Source organism: Mobula birostris, chromosome 27 (genome assembly GCF_030028105.1).
Source record: "Mobula birostris isolate sMobBir1 chromosome 27, sMobBir1.hap1, whole genome shotgun sequence".
Taxonomy (NCBI): domain Eukaryota; kingdom Metazoa; phylum Chordata; class Chondrichthyes; order Myliobatiformes; family Myliobatidae; genus Mobula; species Mobula birostris.
The window spans coordinates 22,810,565-22,833,068 of NC_092396.1; the positions used below are offsets into that span (position 1 = coordinate 22,810,565).

The window sequence follows — 22,504 nt, forward strand, 5'->3', positions numbered from 1 at the left end:
CATTGTCTTGCTGTTACCTTTGATCTTTAGCATACAAAAATGTCCTGTAATATTGGGTCGAGAGGCTTCTTCCTCCAAGAGTGCCCCAATTTGTTGAATAAAACACTTCTGTATCCACTAGCTTCAGCGTCTCTCTGGTAACTTTGCTCATGTTACAACAGAGCGCCCAACACCAGAGTACCAAATCAAGCCTGACCGCACTCTCAAAGGTTATTGTACCAAAGTGGCTGTCGTTGCTCCGTCAGCCATCACTTTGTTCCTAGGAGCTTCCAAATCCACGTGAAACCAACAAAAGCAGCAGGAGACTCCAAGCGCTGGAAACACGGGATACAAATTAGGAGCAGAACCAGGCCATTCAGCCCCTCCAGTTCACTCTGTTGCTTAATAAAGTCAGAGCTGCTCTGATTGTAACCTCGGCAGTTGTATTCCCACCTACCTGCGGTAACCACTCACTCCCGCACTCTTCGAGAATCTTTCTCTGCTTAAAATAAAATCCAGCAAAGACACACAGCCCTTGGAGAGAAATAAGAGTCACCGCCTCTGCCTTACATACTGAAAGGGTAGAAATATTCCACAGCCTGGGTTCAGTCCTGTTCTCAGATACTGTCGGCGTGAAGTTTACACCTTATTCTTGTTCTATTTTATCACTTTGGTACAAAAAAAATCAGAGGGTAGACTATTTGCTAAATGGAGAGATAATTAAAAAATCTGAGGTGCAAAGGGACTTGGGAGTCCTTGTGCAGGACTCCCTAGAGTTTAATTTGCAGGCTGAGTCAGTGGTGAAGAAGGCAAATGCAATGTTAGCATTCATTTCAAGACTAGAATATAAAAGCAAGGATTTAATGTTGAGGCTTTATAAAGCACTGGTGAGGCCTCACTTGGAGTATTGTGAGCAGTTTTGTGCCCCTTATCTTAGGCAGGATGTGCTGAAACTGGAGAGGGTTCAAAGGAGGTTCACAAAAATGATTCCAGGTTTGAATGGCTTGTCATATGAAAAGAGATTGAAGGCTCTGGGCCTTCACTGGAATTGAGATGAATTACAGAGGATCTCAATGAAACCTTTCGAATGTTGAAAGGCCTTGACAGAGTGAATGTGGAGAGGATGTTTCAAATAGTGTGAGAGTCAAAGACCAGAGGACACAGGCATCAGAATAGAGGGGCATCCTTTTAGAACAGAGATGAGGAGAGATTTCTTTTGCCAGAGAGTGGTGAATCTGAGGAATTTGTGGCCACAGGCAGCTGTGGAGGCCAAGTCTTTACGTACTTTTAAAGCAGAGGTTGATAGATCCTTGATTGGTCAGGGCTTGAAAGGGACATGGAGTGGGTGGGGGAAGGCAGGAGACTGGGGCTGAGAGGGAAAATGGATCAGCTGTGATGAAATGGTGGAGCAGACTCGATGGGCCAAATGGCCTAATTCTGCTCCTGTATCCTATGGTCTTACCTGGAGAAGTATAGAGGTGATACAGAAGCAACCGGCTGATTCTCTATCCCAACAGATGCTGACTGACGTGCTGGGTCTTTCCAGCAAATTGCTAAAGTTAGGCAAACTTGAAACTGGACCGGGCACCCCCTGCACTAACTCACGGTCACAAATATCACATTCTTCACACGCCTGTTGACATTGTGAATGTGTTCCTGCCCGCAGTTACTACGCATCAGAAACCGAATCTAAATGTCACGACTTACCGCTATTCCGCGCAGTTGTGTCATTCACCGCTGTGAACGGCAAAATGTGCAGGATTTAAAATGTCGCTCAGTAAAAACCACTGTGTTAAAATGCGACTGCTGTGAGAAGTTCACTACCTGCAGTCCTAGGCACAGACTGAGGCTCCCAGAGCTCACACAGCTGTGATGCGCAGCCACGGGCCGCGGAGGCTAGGGACGAGTTCAGCCCCCCTCAACATTCAAACGGTCACGTAGAAGTCACTTTACCATTCCGACAAAGGACATAGACGACACCGCGGAGCAGAGCCTGCGAAGCTGCTTAACGGCACAAACCACATAGAATAAGGTTCCTTAGTGGAAGGTTCCAGGGCTTGTTTACGTGAATTCCAGTTCTGTGTTAACCCTTCACTTAACACCGGTACCATGCGCCCATTATGGACAGAATCCAAAGGAGACAACCTCTGCCTATCCAGCTGGGCTAACTGATACACCCAGCATTTCTTTTTTGATTTCAGATTTCCAGTGTCCGTAATACTCGAAGATAGAGCACTGACATATCATTAAGAACGTAAGAAACAGGAGCAGGAGTCGACCATCTGGCCCGTCGAGCCTGCTCCACCATTCAGTTTCCCCATGACTCTTAATTCCCCTACTATGCAAAAATCTATCCAACCTTGTTTTAAATACATTTACTGAGGTAGCCTCCACTGCTTCATTGGGCAGAAAATTCCACAGATTCACCACTCTCTGGGAAAAGCAGTTCCTCCTCATCTCCGTCCTAAAAATACTCCCCTGAATCTTGAGGCTATGTCCCCTAATTCTAGTCCCACCTACCATTCAACAACTTTCCTACCTCTATCTTATCTATCCTTTTCACAATTTTATATGTTTCTATAAGATCTCCTCTCATTATGAATTCCAGCGAGGACAGCCCCAGACGACTCAATCTCTCCTCATAGTCTAACCTTCTCATCCCTGGAATCAAACCGGTGAACCTCCTCTGCACCGCCTCCAAAGCCAGTGTATCCCTCCTTAAGTAAGGAGACCAGAACTGCACACAGTACTCCAGGTGCGGCCTCACCAGTACCGAGTTGCCGCATGACCTCCCTGCTCTCTTCTCCCTCTCCCATCGGGCAGAAGGTACAGAGGCCTTAAAGCATGTAGCACACAGCTCAACGACAGCTTCTACCCCATCGTTATCAGGCTCCTGAACAGGTCTCTTGTACGACAAGTTGGACCCATGGCCCAACAATCTGCCTCGTTATGAGCTTGCAGTTTATCGTTTACCTGCACTGCGCTTTCCCTGTAGCTTTTACACTTCATTCTGCACTGCTTTTGCTTTAATTTATTCTAGACCAATGCTCGGTGTAATGATTTGATCTGTACGAACAGTTTTACTTCAAGCTTTTCACTGCTTCTTGGTACGTGTGACAATAATAAACCAGCACCAAACACCCTCCGACGATTCCTGGGAATAGATCGCAGGTGTAGGATGGTGGTGAATATTTGTGACTCGGGTTGAGCCGTTTGACGTTGGGGTGTTGGCTGAGCCTGGGCAATTAGCTTGCAGACGTTTCACGGCCAGTCGAGGTGACATCCTCAGTGCGCAGTTGTTGGCGTTTCTCTCTGGGAGTGCTCTCATTTATATAGGCCCCCGTTGGCTTGCCTTGGTCCTGATTGGTTACCCCTTCAGCTGACCTCTTTGTGCCTGTTTTAAAATGTTTGCTTACGGAGTTATCAGAAGAGAACCAAGAATGACTTCACTTTAACTGGGACACCGAGGAGGTTCTGGCGCGGCCAAACAAGAAGCTGGCACAAGAAGCGTGGTTCTCTGATCGCCCCCTAAACAAACCTATCGAAATAGACGCCATCTACGAATCCCTGAGAGCCAAAGAAACGCAGACCAATAAAATTCAAACATCAGCTGAAGGGGTCGCCAATCAGGACCGAGGCAAGCAAACGGGGGCCTGTACAAACCCGAGCACTCCCAGAGAGAAACACCAACAACTGCGCACTGAGGATGTCACCTCGACTGGCGGTGAGACGTCTGCAAGCTAATTGCCAAGGTCACAACCTCAGATCACAAGTGTCTGGTACATGGCACTCTTTAAATGCACAGAGCAGCTTCAGGTCCTGCAAGCTAATTGGCAAATCAATTGCTGTTTTGAGGTCACCATCTTCAGCTTTCACGTGCCCTCTTCATCCGGTTACTAGTAGCAACGACAGTCACGCACAGACCGCAAACCCTGCTCTACGGCAGGCTAGGTTCTCACCTGGTTCTCTGGGTGCAGGTTATTCGCTGTCCTGGTGACCCGAGGCACGTGATTGGCTCCTGCCTCCGGGAGGCTCAGCTGGTCTTTCAGCCCCCAGGCGGGCGTGGCCTTTGGCGCAGGACTTTCCTGCAGCCCCTCATTCGGTCGGGCCGGGCCCCTCCCTGTGTCTTGTTCCGCAAGTCTCCTGGGAGTCGCCGCATGTTCTCCCCTTGCCGATGGCGGTGGCTGCGGAACGGGAAGAGAGCCGGTGACTACTCCGCGATGGGGCCCTGCGGCTCGATGGCAAGGCGGGAACAGGTGGGAAGGGGACTCGCACTGGGTTCAGGATCAAGGGAACCCCGCACCCAGCTCTTCCACGACTCAGAAAGTTTGGGCACCGCGCAGGGAGCCGAGCTGCAGCTCGGGTAGATGGGAACAATTGAGGATTTGGAGAGAGGAGCAAGGTAGCCAGATCATTCTCCTCCACCGAGCTCCAAGCAGCCATTAGCATTGCACCCACTAATGTAGGGGCTGAGAATGGTGGGGGTCGGGAATTCCAACAAAGTTGCAGTGGCTTCTCATTGAAGCTGAGAATCAGAAGCCTAAAGAAATGGAGCTGGGGTCCACAAACAACTGTGATGTTGCTGGCTGGACGCAGTGAGGGAGGCAGGAAGGCCCACCTCTACCTCCACTTCTCATTCTATAACGCCCTTAACTCTGAAATGCAAGGTGTCTGGACCAGAGGGCACAGCCTCAGAATGCAAGGGACGTCCCTCTCAAACACAGATGAGGAGGAATTTCTTTAGCCAGGAAGTGGTGAATGTGTGGGCTTCACTGACACAGACGGCTGCGGAGGTAAGATCATTAGGTATATTTAAAGTGGAGGTTGATAGGTTCTTGATTAGTCAGGCCATGAAAGGTTACGGGAAGGAGGCAGGAAAATGGGGTGAGAGGGATGATAGATCAGTCATGAGTGGGCGAATGGCCTAATTTGCTCCTGTGTCTTCCCAGTTTGAAATCTTTCCAGGTCAAAGTCTGGGGCCTGAGCAAACAGAACTAACCAGAAAGAGCCAAGTCACATCACTCATTGAGTCAGTGACCCAGGAATGTACCAGTCCGTTGGGGAACAGCGGCTTTGCTTCTGGGAGAGGGTGAAGCCTTCCCAGGTGTGGGATCCTCAACCTCAGTGTCAAAGTTCAGCATGGTCAAAGAGCCAGAGGATGTTAGCTGGGATCTCATTCTAGAAATCAAGCATCCTCAATAGTCTGATGCTTCAATGCACACGCCTCAAAATACAGCCCGTCAGATAGTACCGATAGTCACACCTGACTCTTCCGAGGGACGTTCCAAATCTCTGTGAGGGCATTACAGAGAGAAGGGAAATGGGATACCAGCCACCACGGGGCCTGATACCACTGAACACTGCCCCTGAGCTGATGTCTCAGCGTCCTCCCCGAATGGCCTAATCTGTCATATGTTGAGAGACTGGAGTGACTGGGCTTGTATACACTGGAATTTAGAAGGATGAGAGGGGATCTGATTGAAACATATAAGATTATTAAGGGATTGGACACACTAGAGGCAGGAAACATGTTCCTGATGTTGGGAGAGTCCAGAACCAGAGGCCACCGTTTAAGAATAAGGGGTAGACCATTTAGAACAGAGTTGAGGAAAAACTTTTTCACACAGAAGGTTGTGGTTCTGTGGAATGCTCTGCCTCAGAAGGCAGTGGAGGCCAATTCTCTGGATACTTTCAAGAAAGAGTTAGATAGAGCTCTTAAAGATAGCGGAGTGATGGGGATAAGGCAGGAAAAGGGTACTGATTGTGGATGATCAGCCGTGATCACAGTGAATGGTGGTGCTGGCTCGAAGGGCTGAATGGCCTACTCCTGCACCTATTGTCTATTGTCTATTGGCCAGAAGCTCTTGGGGGGGGGGGGTGGAGAGGGGAGAAAAATCGAACCTCTTCCCAAGGGGCTCACTTTAAAATTTTTCCAAGTCAAAAACACTGCAGTGGCTTTGATCACACCTCGCTTAGGTCTAGGGCAGTGCCTCGCGGGCAGGGGGCAGAGTGGATGCCCAACCCTCGGGTCACAGCCCTGGCAGCCACCTCAATTCACGGCTCTGGGCTGTCCCCTACCCTTTGCCAGAGGAGCAGAGCAAAACTGCTTAAGACTGTAATGGGAAACCCTGGGCAGTGCAGGGCCATGCTCCAGACCGTAAAAGGCGATATATTAAACAAGACTACTGTATGTTAAAAACAATTCTCCTGTCAATTTGTTTTCAATAGATTTTACTGGGATTATGCAAAATACATCTTTATCTCCCTAATGAGCTGAATCCCAGTGAAAACAATTTAATAATTAGAATCACCGAGAAACTAACTAACAAATCCGGACTGAAAAATCTCAAAATGTTTTGCCTTAAATTAGCTGCACCTTCTGCTCAGTGAACTTTGACTGGCTGCTTGCAGGACCCCAGGACTGCCTATGCCCTGCCTGATTTTGTTCTTGCTTTTGTCCGGGGTTTTTGAAACTTGGCATTCCGTTCAGAGCTTCCTTCAGCTGCCTGAACTCTTGCACCTGGCCCTGGAAACAGAAACACAATCACACAGTTAGGGATTAGACTCGGATTGTGCAACACGAGAGGCGAGTGAGAGGAAGGTCAGTGTTTACCACTGAATGACAAAGTTTGGTAAGCGTGACGCCTGGTGAAATACTGCACGGACACACCAACTATCCCAGCCGACCAGGACACAATGAGGAAAACCAGCACATGGAAAGGCAATGTACCCAAACCCTGTGCCAGCCAACCCCAAGTCTCAAAGGAGCTCAAGATTTCCCATCCCTTCTGGGCCACACAACTAGGAACTTTGTTTAGAAACTACTTATACTTTCCTGGCTCAGTGTTCCATAATTCCCCTTGGGAACAGATTCACCAGATTTAAAGTGTCTCATATCTCTGCGTAAAGCTGTTAGGTCTTTGCTCTTGTTCAAAGCTGCTACCGTGGGACTTAAGGACCAGGAGGAGATCAGGTTCTACTGCCACGGTGTTTGTCTCCAATCCCCCATTAACAGGTTGGGGGCATTCTGTAGCAGAGTTGTCTGTAGACAACTGGTTGTCCAGGTGGAGGCTGGACCGTGCCCCCCCCCAACCCCCACAAGGCAGATGAGGTGTGGCCGGGACGTGTACAGTCTTGGACTGTGGTGCTGGGCTCAGGAAGTGACTGCCTAACCACAATTGCGACCAAAGGAAAGCCTTCTATTCCACTCCCCAGATCACCGGGAAGCCTCCTATCTGTCCCAAGACCCGGTCTCCTGAAGCCAGTGAATTGTTACTGAAAGATGCTTCCAGGATTGACCACTTCCCCCGTTCTGCCATAGGCCCACACCACTGACAGCAGGGAGTTAAACGCAGCCAGGGCAACAAATCGCTTGCAGCCGGCAGCGAAGCTGCAGGGCAGTGAAGTGTGGGAACACTTTGCATCGGGAATGCCAGCTAAAAATAGCTCAGGCACGGTCCCGCAGAGCAGGCTGCATGGGAAAATGACGGCAACCTGCTTATTCAGTCCGGGCACAGTCTTGGAGAGTGGGCTGAACTCTATCTATCACCGCACAGTGACATGTTTCAACCTTCCCACAGCGAGCCATCCCGCTCATCAATCAGCCACTTCGCTACTACCCAGGCCATGAGGGCCACCAATCCTTTCGCTGTGTTCCTCTCCAACCCCAGGGCTCTTCCGGAATTTCCACACTATCCAGAAACCAGAGGTAATTAACAATTTGGTGGAGGAACCTCATTGCTGCCTCCGTAGCAGGTGCGCGCACTATAACCTTGTCAGTCAACTTCCTCATTCAACCTGCGCCAGAGGGCCAAAACGGGCTGCACCTCTGCCCGGGGGGAGGGGTGGCGAGGGGGTCTCTGAACCAGCACTCTACTCAGAGGGAGAGATGTGGGACAGGGAGATCTTGTGGCACCACACCTGCCTTAGGTGAGAACGTGCAGAAGCCCACCATCACCAGTTCCACAGCGTTTTACTTGAAGCACGATTAAAGAAAAAGATGAAGGAAGATGGCACCAATGAACTGGTACTTTAACGTTGTTCTCGCAATGTGATCATCACTGACATTCACAGTGCGATCCTTACACCCCTGATAATGTGGCAAAGGGGGTCAAGGGGGTCACATTCAGAGCTGCTGAAATAGGTTCCTTCACAGCTGGAACATGTAAATCAGACTTCCTTCTCCAAGAGGTCATCAAGAATTGTTTGGGATTTTACAAGACTTCTTTGGCTAGAATGGCTTCAGGAAGTGGGTGTTCTACTATTTTGATTGAATCTTTTGAAGAGGCATCGAGTCCAAGTCTCCTGTTGAGGGGATCTGATCGACCGAGATTATTGACCAAATATTTCGTGAGACGGACAACTGACTAATGGGTGCCTCGCAAGGTTCAACGCCGAGTCTCTTTCTGGGCATAGACCTTTCTAATGATTTATTTAGAGCAAAAAAACCATACACAAGACTAATAATTTGGGCCAAGTAAGGACACAGGTCCAATTAGGAAGGGATTCTCAAAGTGGGGCAGTTAGAAACAGTGGCAGTTCCTCAAGTTCTGATGACAGATTTGGACATTGCAATGAGGCAAAAACTCTCTGGGAGCAGAATTAAATGAGTGGAAGTCTCAGTGCTATTGTAGTCTTCCAAGCCATCAGCTCTAACTGTTCTAACAGCCCATGCAGGCACTGAGTTAGAGGGAATTATGCACCTGAACTTCCAACCAAGCTGACACAAGTAAAAGTTGGCTCCCTTGGAGAATTGGAACTGGGACTGTAAAGACGAAGCAAAGCTTTTCCAGTCACTGGTGCTTACCTGAGCTTTCGCCAGCTGGTCGTGCATCTCCTGGTGGGCCTTGCGCAGCTGCCTGCTCTCCTGCTTCAGCTTTAGGATGTTTTCTGTAAGGAGAAAGGGTTCAGTCACAGCAATTACAGAACTGGAGAACAAAACCAATCCTAACCAAGAAATGACCAATTAACCTGAACACTCAACATCAAAACTGCAAAGCTGGGAGGAAGTGTGTACTTGAGTGAAAGAGAAAAGAGACACTGAGAAATAGCTAAGAAGAAGATTAAAGGAGGAAGATAAGAGAAAGTGATTCCTTTCCTATCCTGATAATTCAAATATGAACACTTCATAAAGACAATTCCTCCAATGCTTTGATTCATCCAGCTTTTAGCAATGCCTGATTTTATATCTTGAGTTGAACACACAACCCTATCAATATTTTTGGTCCATACATTGAGCTAATACATAACCCCACACAACACTGCTTGGTGACTACCAGAGCCAGTACGTAATACCTTGTGTACACACTGAAACCATACACAACTCCACAATAGCGTCTGTGTACACAAACAACCATCGAGTCATAAAACAACTTTGGCTCAAGTTGTCCATGCTTACCAAGATGCCCCCTAAACTAGTCCCATTTGGCCACGTTTGGCTCATTTCTCTCCTATCCATGTAATAATCCAAATGTCTTTTAAACATCTTGTGTATTCACTAAGCTGGCCAACGTCAAGACAAATTTACTAGATCCCTGTAAGAGATCAAGCTGAGTAGATGAAGGAGAACCAGTGCTTAATTGGCTTTTGAGAAAGCTTTTTAATACAATCATACTTTCAAGGTTGGTGAACAAGTACAAGATTGGGGGTAATATTCTACTATGGATCGAGAGTTTGTTTATCCCAAACAATCTCTTATAGGATCCATCTTAGGGCGACAGATGGTGACAAATGGGAGACTGCAGGACTGGTGCTTGGCTCCAAGCTGCTCACAATCCATATCAATGACATGGCTCAGTGCAAACCGTTGACATGACAGAGCTAAGTAACGATGAGAAGCAGAGGTGTCAAGGGGATAGAGACAAGCTGAATTAGTGAGCAGCAACACACAATACAATGTGTTAAAATATAGTTCATTTTCTTCAGTAGAGACAAAAATAGGAATGCTGAGCATTTAGTTTAAATGGATGAAATTGGGAAATGTTATTGCTCAGAAGGATTGGAGCAACCTTGCACACAAGCGCCACAGGCAACCAGAATGGTAGATAAGACTGTTTTTATTGCAAGGGGATTAGAGAACAATGATACAGATACCTTCTCAAAATTATACGTCTTAACGCTGAGACCACAGCTAGAGTATTGTGTACAATCCTGGCCTCCTTTTCTAAACAGGGGGACATACTTGCCAGCGAGGGAGTGCAGCGAAGATTCACCGGGCTGAGTGAGAAGAAACTGAGTAGGCCGGGGCCTGTTTTCTGGAGTTTTGAAGGATAAGAGTTGAGCTCAGTAAACACACAAAGTTCAACAAGGGCAGATATGGAAAAGATTACCCCCCACCCCCAGCTTGAGAGAAGTAGAATCATAGGTCACTGTCTTCAAGTGAGGGGCAGGCAATTTAGACTGCAACGAGGGTGATGGACCCTCGGGAATTCTTTACTCTGGATCAGTCAGTGATACCATTAAAAAAAAGATATTTAAAGATCCTTTAGATGTCTCTTTTGAATGGAATCAATGAGTGATTCATTCAAAGACACATCAGAAGAATCGAGGGTATGGAGATAGTCAGAACAGTACAGGTCCTTTGGTCCAACGAGTCCCAGTTAGCCCCAATTTCCTGCATTCCGCCCATATCCCTCTAAGCCTTGCACCTCCATCTACCCAGACAAGTGCTTCTGAAAGATATTCCTGTACCTGCCTCAACCACTTCCTTTGGCAGCTCATTCCCCATTCTCAACGCTCTGTGGATGAGGCAGGAAAATGGCGTTAGGGGGAGAAGTTCAGTCGTGATCTTTAATGGAAATACTGAGCAGGCATAGGGAGCCAAATGACTTTTCCCTTGTCCTGTTCTTATACAATGTGACCTGGGCCATACCCTCAGCCGATACACAACGTTGCCTCGTTGATCATCACCATCTCCATCAACAGTCCCTCAGGTCTAAGGATGACTTAGTCCCACTCTGGTATCGTGGAGTCCGAGGTAACAGACACAGTCAATGTGGGAACTGAAGGCCCTTCCACAAATGAGGCTGTGGGCACCTAATGATGTGAGTGATTTGCATGGCGACTTGCTTCTGTGTCGTGCTGATGCATTTAACCGAAGTTCTCAGTACCATCCCGCATGGTCATTCACCACTTTGGGTGATTGAGAGCCTGGGAGTCCCAAGGTTCAGTAGGGACATGGAATTTCTTCAAGGAGGCACTCAGCATTTCCCTCAAACCTTCTTGAACTTCCACCAAACAAACATCTACTGGTCAGCTCGTCTTTCCCCACACCCTCCCCCCAATAATCTCTGACTATAATAAAGCTACGAGTGTGTGGAAATCTGGCGTTTGCTATGCCTTGCTCAAATGGACAGAGTATTGCCTGGTGCACAAGTCTTAACCAACAGCTTGTTTCCTCGAAGAGGCAAGCACCAGACCTCATGCCAACACCAAGTGCTGGCACCTGCTGCATCAGATCACCGTCCAAGCAGGTTCCCACAACAACGTCAGCACCAAGACTGGTGCGACTGACCGCGGAAGGTCAAGATCAACAAGCTGCAGTTGCCAAAATAAAAACTGAAAACGTTGGAATACTCTCAGCAGGTCGGACAGCATCAGGGAAACAGGAACCGGATTAATGTCTTAAATCTTCATCAGAAGATTTACCATGTCCATCCACTGAGAAAGCACCCAACACCACCAACTCCGTACACAAAGCAGGTCCATTACACACAATGGCTCATTACACAACACCTCCTGGTGTTAGCATGACTTCTTCCAAAACCAAACTTTCACTTAGTTGAAAGATAATTGACCTAAAATGTTAACTTGGGGCTGCACAGTGGCGTAGTGGTTGGCACAACGCTTCCCAGTGCAGGTGACCCGGGTTCAATTCCCGCCACTGCCTTGGAAGAGTTTATATCTTCTCCCCGTGACCACCTGGGTTTCCTCCAGGAGCTCTGGTTTCCTCCCACAGCCCGCAGACATACCAGCTGGTAGGTTAACTGTTCATTGTAAATTGTTCTCTGATTAGGCCGGGGTTAAATCGGGGGATTGCTGTGTGGAGTGGCTCGAAGGTCAGAATGGCCTACTCCACTCTGTATCTCAATAAATAAATGAAGTACTCTGCTTCTCTCTTTAAAGACGCTGCCTGACCTCCTGAATATCTGCAGGCTTCTGTGCTTCTATTTCACATTTCGGTGCCTTGTTACTGGTTCAGAGAAGATTGTTTCCATTACTTTGTCAGATTTAGTATCCCTAGGATGGGTTTCCAAGGTCTTTCAGCCTAGAGGTTACAGTCAGTGTCAAACTCTGAATTTAACAGAATAGTAAAAGTAAGAATTCTGCTGAAAGTTATTCTTATCCTCTTCTGCACAATGTATACTTCCTGTCTGTGATCCGATATCTGTGCAATATCTCCACAGCAGTGGTCCCCAACCTTTTTTGCATCGCGGACCGGCTTAATATTGACAATATTCTTGCAGACCGGCTGACTGGGGGAGGGGGTGTTCACGTAGGGTTAAACTCACCTCAACATGTCTTTTACAGTTAGGGTTGCCAACTTTCTCACTCCCAAATAAGGGACAAAAGTAGCAGTCAAATCCCGGGACACTTTACCCCAGGAAAGACTACCATGACCATGAAGCCTTGCGCGGGCACCCGTGTGCGCATGCGCGTATGTGCCGATTTTTCTTCCCCACAAATCGGTTTTGCCTTCATCTTCCTGACTATACTGTACATACATTATTTCTACTTTATATAGGTTGTGTACTTATCATATCATTCCTGCTTTTACTATATGTTACTGTTACTGATTTTCGGTTTTATGTGTTATTTGGTATGATTTGTTAGGTTACTTTTTGGGTCTGGGAACGCTGAAAAGATTTTCCCATATAAATTAATGGTAATTGCTTCTGCGCTTTACGCCATTTCGGCACGAAAGGTTTCATAGGAACGCTCTACCTTAGCGGGCGAAATACGGGACAAACCAATTTAGCCCAAAATACGGGATGTCCCGGCTAATACGGGACAGTTGGCAACCCTATGTTCAAGTTCAACAATGCGTGACAGGGAATGAGGAAAGGTGCAGCTGACTCGTATCGTTTCCTCACGGCCCGGTAGCACATGCTTTGCGGCCTGGTGGTTGGGGACCGCTGATCTACAGCATAGTTGCAATGAAATGGAGATAGGGTGGGAAAGAGTAAATACACACACAAAAACCGACAAAGCACATACATTAGAACTGAGACGCACTCTGTCTCGGTCTCACACACACACACACACACACACGACGGACAAAAGGTCTGACACGGACGTGGTGTGTCAAAGGGCCCACGTGCTGGGCGTCTCTGAATTTACGGCGCGTGCGCACACACAGAACGCGGACGCAGACACACGCGCGCGCACCTTGTAGGCTGCTGATCTCCAGCTCCTTCTGCTGACGAAACTGCAGGTACTGCTGGCTGTGGGCCTCGGCTGCCTTCCTGTGTTCCAGCTGCAGGCCGCTGTGCTGGAGCTGCAGCTCCGCGAGCTGCTTCCTCACCTCGTCGTGCTGGTTCTGTGAAAGCGACGGCGTGCGTCAGTCCGGGGCCGCACACCTCCTCCTCACCGTCCCACAACCCCCTCACTGCATGTACAGGGAGCGCAGACATCAGGCAACAGAGGTCAAGGGGTCTCCACAGGACCAGTCCGTGTTTGGGGAGGGGGGGGCCCCGAAATTTTGCTCTCGGTCAGTATGTTAACGGTGGGCCTCAGTTGAGAGTGGGTGGGAAACAGTCTGGGCAAAGCCACAGCCCTTGCTGGTCACGGAGCCAGCACGGGATTTGGCTGCTCTACGATGCCTCTGCAGAGAAGATGCAGCAATGGCAGAGAAGGAACGATCACAGGGGAAGCGAGAGGAAGTCTCCCCTAGTTTTAGATTCTCCCACCAGCAGAAACAGCCTCAAAATAGAAGGACGTTCCTTCAGAACAGCGATAAGGAGCATTTTTTTTAAGCTAAAAGGTGTGAATTTGTGAAGTTCATTATCACAGGCGGCTGTAGAGGCCAAGTCACTGGATATAGTTAAAACGGAGGTTAGTAGGTTCTTGATTATTCAGGGTGTCAAAAGGTTATGGGGAGAAGGCAGGAGAATGGGGTTGAGAGGGATAATAAATCAGCTGTGATGGAATGGCAGAGCAGTCTCAATGAGCCGAGTGGTCTAATTCTACATCAATGGCTTACGGTAAGGGCGAGAGCACGAAACTACAGTGAAAATTATCAGCGAGCAAGAAAACCCGTGAGCTGGTGACAAGAGAGACACTGACTAGAGGGTCTTCTGATGGTGCCATGAGACTGCTGAATTGTCCCACTGTCTGTCCCCACCAGTTCGCCCTTCAACAACAGGTAACAGGCAACTGGGCCTGCAGAATAGCATCAGCTAAAAGGCCAGACATTTTGAATCGAGCCCAGGCTGCAGCGATGCGAGTGCCCGGAATCTGCGACTCTCATCGGCTCTCCGTTTATTGGGAACTGGACTGTGACTGCCCAACTCCTCCCAACATTAATAACTTAAAGAAAGACTAACTGCCCCCCCCCTCCCAATCTCATGAGGAGCCGCTGCTGGTTCCTGTACCGGCAGCCATACCCACCTTCAGGATCTTGTGCTGGGAACTGAGAGCGCCGTATCGATTCATGGCATCTTGCTGCAAGAAAATCACACCAGAGTAGATTAGCCAATGCTCAAGGCACAGAGGGGCTGAACACACGGGCCGGGGGTCAGGTGCAACTGCATAAAATGGGCAATCCACCTCAAAGATTCACACACACTCTCAGTACCTCTCCCTCATGCAGTCCCAGCCTGGACCTGCAGCTAACTATGCCAGCCCAGTTCCTCCACCCTGCTAAAACCAGTGCAATCCCAAAACAGTATTCCGGCCCCCACCGCAGGAACAGCTTCCATCCCAATCCAATCGCAGTACCGCAGCCCCAAACCCAATGGCAATTCTTTATCCCGTCTTCCAATCCATTCAATGATACTCTCTGGTCCTTCAACCACATACAGCCCAGAGTATTTTGGGAGCCAATCATTTAGAGCTAATTAAGTTGTTTTGGGGGAACCCTATGTCTTCTGGATACATCTGGATCAGGGGGAGCATGAATGAAAAGAAGGGACTGGATCCAAGAGGTCTTGGTTTACTTAGTGTTAATTCTGTTCCCTGGGTGACAGAAAGGTTCCTGTTGGGAATGTTTTTCTTGTACTGGGATAACATATTCCACAAGAATAAAGGCAATTAATATCGTAGACCATAAAACCATACACATCGTCATCGTCATCATCATGTGCCGTGCCATATGACATCATCATCATGTGCCGTGTCATATGACGTGGACGATCACGGTCTTTCCATGACCATGATTGTTCTTGGCATATTTTTCTACAGAAGTGGTTTGCCATTGCCTTCTTCTAGGCAGTGTCTTTACCAGACGGGTGGCCCCAGCTATTATCAATACTCTTCAGAGATTGCCTGCCTGGCGTCAGTGGTCGCATCACCAGGACTTGTGTTATGCACCCACTGCTCATATAACCATCCACCACCTGCTCCCATGGCTTCACATGACCCTGAATGAGTGCTACACCTTGCCCAAGGGTGACCTGCAGCCTAGTGGCTTACATCTCCTTTGGTAGAGGCATACCTCCACCCTGCCACCAGACCGTAACACGTAGGAGAAGAGTAAGGCTATTTGATCCTGGGTGATTTATCATCTCTCTCAAACCCACTCTCCTGCCTTTTCTCCATAACCTTTGATGCTTTTACTAACCAAGAACATATCAACCTCCACTTTAAACATACCCAATGACTTTGCCTCCACAGCTGTCTAAGGCAATGAAATTCCTTCCCATCTCTGTTCTAAAGGGATGTTCTTCTATTCTGAGACTGTGCCCTCTAGTCCTAGACACTTTCACTACTGGAAATATCCTCTCCATGTCCACTCCATCCAGCCCTTTCAAGATTTGGTAGGTTTCAATGAGACCCCTTGTCATCCTTCTAAACTCCCGCGAGTACAGGCCCTGGGCCATCAAATGCTCCTTATTTGATAATCATTCTGTCCCTGGGATCATTTTCATAAACGTCTTCAGGGCCATCTCCAATGCTAGCACATCCTTTCTTAGATACGGGGCCTAAAACTACCTGCAAAGTTCTAAATGTGGTCGGACCATCACCTTATAAAAGTCCGGCATTACATCCTTGCTTTTATATTCTAGTCCTCTTTAAATGAAACGCTAACATCGCATTTTTGGCCTTGTACTCCTTGGCATCTATCCAAAAAAATAACATAATCAGCTTTGGCAGACAAACTACGTGGTCAAGCACTGATGGAGCATCATAAGAACATAAGAAATAGGAGCAGGAGTAGGCCATCCAGCCCATCGAACCTGCCCCACCATTCAGTGAGATCATGGCTGATCTGTCCGTAAACTCAGCTCCATCTACCTGCCTTTTCCCCATAACCCTTAATTCCCCTACTATGTAAAAATCTATCTAACTGTATCTTAAATATATTTAGTGAAGAAACCTCAACTGCTTCCCTGGCAGAGAATTCCACAGATTCACCACTCTCTGGGAAAAACAGTTTCTCCTCATCTCCGTCCGAAGGAACCAGTGTCCTAACTGGGTTTAAACGCTGGCCACACAGCAGCTGCGTTACTTGACGAGTAACCAGTTGACCGACAGTCCAGACTATACCTTTCAAATTCCATGCCCTACAAGTAGGGAACGTAAGCTGAGCATGGAAATGAAAATGTAATGTCAGGTAATAACTGAAGCTGTCATGTAATCATAAAACTCATCGTCCTTTCGGAAAAGAAGTTCCTCATCTTGGCTTCTGTACGGTTCCAAAGACGTGGCAATATGTTTGATTTACAACACGTCATCGTCGTGGCTATCCCTCGAGGTCGAGGATGATGGTCTTCGTTCCGTTGACCTATTTATGGGCTCTCAAGTGGCAATCTTGGCTTTGAAAGTTCTTCCGCATTCAGGACAGGTACAGGTGTCCCCCACTTTTCCAATGTTCGCTTTACGAAACCTCACTGTTACGAAAGACCTACATTAGTACCCTGTTTTCGCTTTCAGAAGGTGTTTTCACTGTTATGAAAAAAACCAGCGCATGAAAAAATCAGCGCGCAATAAAAGACAGCGCGCGCCCCGAGCAGCCGCTCTCCCCTGGATTCGGAACGGCATTGCTTTAACACGTTGCATTGAGCAGCCGTTTGCAAGATGAGTTCTGAGGTATTGGAAAAGCCTGAAAGAGCTCGTAAGGGTGTTACATTTAGTGTAAAACTAGACATAGTGTTGATCGTGGTGAACAAAGTAAGGACAAAGTGAGTTTGACTTGTGGAAGCTGAAGAAGATGATGTTGAAGAGGTTTTGGCATCCCATGACCAAGAACTGATAGATGAAGAGCTGATGCAATTGGAAGAGGAAAGGATAACAATCGAAACCGAATGCAGTAGCGAAATGAACGTGAAGCCACTGCGTGAGATTTTCGCTGCAATGATAAAGTATGACTTTAATTTTGAAAGGGTACGTCGGTTTAGGGGATATTTGCAAGGTGGTTTGAGTCCTTACAAAGAACTATATGATAGAAAAATGCGCGAGGCTCAGCAGTCAAGCAAGCCTTCCACATCAGCCACAGCAGACGACGAACCTCGACCTTCGACATCGAGGCGGGCAGTCATAGGAGAAGATGAGCTGCCTGCTGTAATGGAAACAGACGACGAGATGACACCCCAGTGTCCCACCACCCCAACACTCAGGCCGCGGACAGATACTGTATCCATTCGTGGAGAATGCAGCAGTAGCCGGGAGACACACAGCACATCTTTAAGAAAAAGGCCGAAATAAACATTCTAATTAATTAGGTGCCGCCCCACACGTAATTGTCGGCCCAGATAAGAGGCGAAGCAATCGGCAATTGGCAATCGGCACTGATCTGGGCCGACAATTACGTGTCGGGCGACACCGAATTAATTAGCATGTTTATTTCAGCTTTTTTCTCAAAGATGTGCTGGGTGCGCCCCGGCTACCACTGGACCCCTGCGTGCTTCGTGGCAATGTATCGGTTGGTGGCCCGGAGGGTGGGGGCCACTGCACCACCCAGCCTGCGACGACTCAGCCTAACACACCATCATCAGTGTGCTCGGCGCTGAACCAATTCCAGTAAGTGATACTACACTGTACATACATTATTTCTACTTTATATCGGCTGCGTATTTTTACGTGTTACTTGGTATGATTTGGCAGCTTCATAGCTTAAAGGTTACTGGAGAGCGGTTGCGCGAGATTTTCTGCCAAGAGTGCTTGCGTGAGATTTTCGCTACGGAGAACAGTGCCAGCAATGATTGTGGAAAAGTATTTCTACTTTATATAGTCTGTGTATTAATCATATCATTCCTGCTTTTACTATATGTTACTGTTATTTTAGGTTTTATGTATTATTTGGCATGATTTGGTAGGTTATTTTTGGGTCTGCGAACGCTCACAAAATTTTCCCATATAAATAAATGGTAATTGCTTCTTTGCGTTATGACATTTCGGCTTACTAACCGTTTCATAGGAACGCTCTACCTTCGGATGGCGGGGGAAACCTGTAGTTCCAGATGGCAGATCAGGCTTCAGTTGTCGCTGCCTCTCTTTCCATTTTCTTCCCTTTTCTTCTAATTCTGCACATCCGTTGGCTTCGAAAGTTGCTGTTCCTTCTCAGATGATGGCTTACCAGAGTTTCCTGTCCTTGGCATTGGTTTCCCAATTGTTGATGTCGATGTTACATTTCTTCATGTTGGCTTTTAATACGTCTTTGAATCTCTTCTGTTGTCTGCCTTTAACTACCTCTGGACTGTCTGGCTCAGGCAGGAACGGACTGAAGTATTGCTTAGAAACAGACAGTAACTACCAGTGACAAGCACATCACACAGAGAACAAAACAGAAATCAATAATCCCAGTTCGGGTAACATCAAATCTTCACTGTTTTGAATTGCGGTTAGTTTTCAACAAGCCGGGGATCAGAATCCCTGGACATTTCCTCCAAGGGCCTGGATATATTCCTTCCTGTTCCAGGGAGTGCGCTGGACTGCAGCCAAGCAGCTTTTAATGTGACTGCTCTGAACGAACGATTGAGTCTTCCTAAAATAGAAGTTACTTCAGTGAGACGCGGGAGAGCGAGCGGGGAGCTGGCAGTCGATGGGAACGGAAGGGAGTTTGTAATGTTCTGCAGGCGATGAAATGACCTCCAGGTCGGGGGGGGGACAGCTACCCTGGGGTCAGGCTGTCCTCACACTCCTCTGGCACCGGCAGGTTATCACACAGCCGGGCCCCCGTCCAAGTAAACAAGCCCTCGCCGGCACTGCAGAGAGAGAGGCAGACTCGCAATTACACAGCGCCTTTCGAGACACAAAGTACTTCACAGTCACTGAAATAACCATTTGATGTAAGTCTCTGTGTGGGAAATGCAGCAGTCGATCTGCACATATAAATTCTCAGTCTGGAATAATCAATCAAGCAAGGCACTGAGCGTGCCTTCCCTGTCCACCTCAAACACTGGCCCTGTCTTCAATCTCAAGTGGCTATAGAAGCCCTCAGGACACTTGGTATCATCTGAAAGGTGGCACCTCTGGCAGTGTAGTCCTCTTTCGGTACTGAGCTGGAACAGCAGCCCAGCCTCTTGTTCCCAAGTCTCTGGTGAGGGTCTCCTCCCACCAAGTAGTTCAATAGTTAACGGTGGGCTTCAGACACGCCGCCTGAAATTCCTCCTACGGTTTGGCCGGATCTAAAGCACCAACCCAACGTCCACCCAGCTCTGCCTCTGTAGCAAGTGGACATCAAAGGCACAGAGCGGATAAAGCAAACACTTCACAAACTGGAATGAAAGCACAACCGGGAGGCCAAATAAAATAAACAACAGCACAAGGACACATGATTAGGACGATGCCACCTAGTCCTTCAAGTCCGAACATGGTTGATTTGCCTCAAGTTTCAACTCCTCTTGCCCCAGTTCTTCAAGGCCCTCAAGTCTCCAATATTTCAAATATTTATCTCCCTCCTCTTTAACTAGCCCCAGTCATCCAGCCTCCACTAATATCTCAGGTAGAGAATTCCAGGGATTCACCATCCTCTGTGAGACAGTTTCTAACCAGCTCAATTTTAGATGACCACCTCCTAATCTTATCACCATGTCCCCTTGTTCGAGGCTCTCCCACTGGTGTAAACAGACCCACAGCTGCTCTATCGTTCTCCCTTAAGATTTCAGTTTTATCACCCCTTGTTCACATGCATCATCCCGACCGTCCGGGGACTGGAACGGGGAAGTAGGGGGAACAGATACCAGAGTGAGGAGGCGGGAGAAGCAGGAGCTGGCAGGTGATGGGTGAGTCGAGGGCAAAGCCAAAGGTTGAAGTCAAGAGCTCAGCGAGAACGGAGTTAGAGTTCTGGAGGGCGAAGCCTCTGGGTCAGCTGGTCCAGAGGTAAAGGCCGAAAGGTCCAAGCCCCTGGATCAGTTTGCATGGTCAGGGGCCTAAAAGCCCAGGCCCATGGGTCAGCTTGTAAAGTCAGAGGCCCAAAGGCCCAGGCCCCTGGGTCAGCTTGTACGGTCAGAGGCTCAAAGGCCCTAGCCCCTGCCAGGGTCAGCTGGTCCAGAGGTCAGAGTGCTGATATTTCCAAGTCTGCGAGTTCAAACAGTGTCTGGAATCTGGAGGCCCAGAGGAGGTATTTCCTGAGGCTGGGGGCCTGTCTGTGTGTGAGTGGGTGGGAAAGGAGTTTGATTTGCTGCTGTTGTCTTCTTTTTGTGTTGTCGTTCCTGCTTGCGTTGTTCGGCCGCACGTTGCAGGCATGCTACGTTGGTGCCAGAGGGTGTGGCAACGTTTGCGGGCTACCCCCAGCACACCTTTGGGTGTGTTGGTTGTTAACGCAAACGACACGTTTCACTGTGGCTTTCGATAGACATGCGACAAATAAATCAGAATCTGAATTCTTCGAACGATGCTTTTGAACCTTTCATGAAAGGACAACCCTCCCATCTCATGACTTAGCCTACTGAATCTCTTCTGGACTGCTTCCAAGACCACCATATCCTTTCTTAGATAAGAGGATCAAAACTGCACGCAGTGCAGATGCAGCCTCACCAATACCCCGTATACTTGTAACAATACTTCTCTGTTGTTAAACTCCAGCCCCCGGCAATAATGCCATTTGTCTTCTTAATTTCGTGCCACACCTGCACACTAACGTTTTGTGCATCATCAACATCAATGCCCAGATCTCTCATCTGCCGTCCCTGTCCAGACTCTTTCTGAATCCTCACACCCGCTTTTTGATTCCTTCCACGGAGGCCGCTGACCTCGCACTTCCCCACACCAGAAGTCTCCAGCAAGGGTGTAAAATTCGGGGTGGCAAGGGAGTGAGACACACCTCACCCACCCGACTCCTCTCCCAATTAACCGCTTACTGCGAATCTCACATCCAGGAAGGTCTTGCAGAACTCACATCACTGTATGCAAAGCCGTAACAGTGAGGATGAAAAGACAAGGAGAGAAGATCAGATTAATCAAGGTCAGTGGTTAGGCGGTAAAGGATTTGCATCTTTAAACAGGAAGGCTTTGATAGGAGATGAGTTTCAGCTTCGAGATGAAGAGGTACATTTATAAATAAAATGGGTACTCACCTTCTCTTTGTTCAATGACTCTTGAGCTTCTAATTTATACACTAGAAAATCTGCAGAGACAGGAAAGGAAATGGAAATGAATTAACAATCATCAGGAACAGGTGAATGCTTTTAATATTTTAAGCATTAGGCAGTCATCAATATCTCCATCAGACTACAAGACACAACAGCAGGCATACCTGCCTTCTCCCCATAACCTTTGATGCCACAGTTGTCTGCGCCAATGAATTCCACAGATCCCCCTCCCTCTGGCTAAAGAAATTCCTCCCCATCTCTGTTCTGAAGAGATGTCCTTCTACTCTGAGACTGTGCCCTCTGGCCCTAGACTCCCCCACTACTGGAAACATCCTCTCCACATCCACTCTACCTAAGCCTTTCAATATTCAACAGGTCTCAACGAAATCCCACCCCCCTTCATTCTCCAAACCCGAACGAGTACAGGCTCAAGGCCATCAAAATTAACCCTGTCATTCCTGGGATCATTCTCGTGAAACTCCCCCGGACCCTCTCCAATGCCAGCACATCCTTTCTTGGATAAGGGGCCCAAGACTGCGCACAACACTCCAAGTGCAGTCTGACCAATGTCTTATAAAGCTTCAGCATTACCTTCTTGCTCTTATACTCTGGTCTTACACTGGCTGCAGAACACGGGTAGGTAAGGGAAAGGAGTTGTAACTGGATATCCTTAAACTGAGCTTGGCACCAAAGAATGGACACCCCTGGAGACTGCGTCTCTCAGCAGTTCACCACAGTCACCACAAGCACAGCTCATATTTATTTATATACATTGTGTGCATGTTAAAATGACTCAGAGTGCTCTATGGGATTATTATCAAACAAAAAAGAATGAT

The 22,504-nt window shown here is 48.0% G+C and overlaps 1 protein-coding gene across 2 annotated transcripts in view; it reads right to left on the minus strand.

Annotated features, from left to right (window-relative positions):
* LOC140188795 (uncharacterized) overlaps positions 1 to 22,504 on the minus strand; it is a 58,774-nt gene that overhangs the window by 17,362 nt on the left and 18,908 nt on the right. Inside the window, exons 3-8 of one of the 2 annotated variants that reach the window (XM_072245441.1) lie at positions 21,654 to 21,703; positions 14,587 to 14,640; positions 13,366 to 13,516; positions 8,786 to 8,868; positions 6,356 to 6,505; positions 3,939 to 4,163 (exon numbers count right to left, since the gene is read on the minus strand). In XM_072245441.1, coding sequence (XP_072101542.1) covers positions 3,939 to 4,163; positions 6,356 to 6,505; positions 8,786 to 8,868; positions 13,366 to 13,516; positions 14,587 to 14,640; positions 21,654 to 21,703 — 713 coding nt within the window. The remainder of the gene's footprint in view (positions 1 to 3,938; positions 4,164 to 6,355; positions 6,506 to 8,785; positions 8,869 to 13,365; positions 13,517 to 14,586; positions 14,641 to 21,653; positions 21,704 to 22,504) is intronic. The other variant, XM_072245443.1, reaches the window with a different exon arrangement.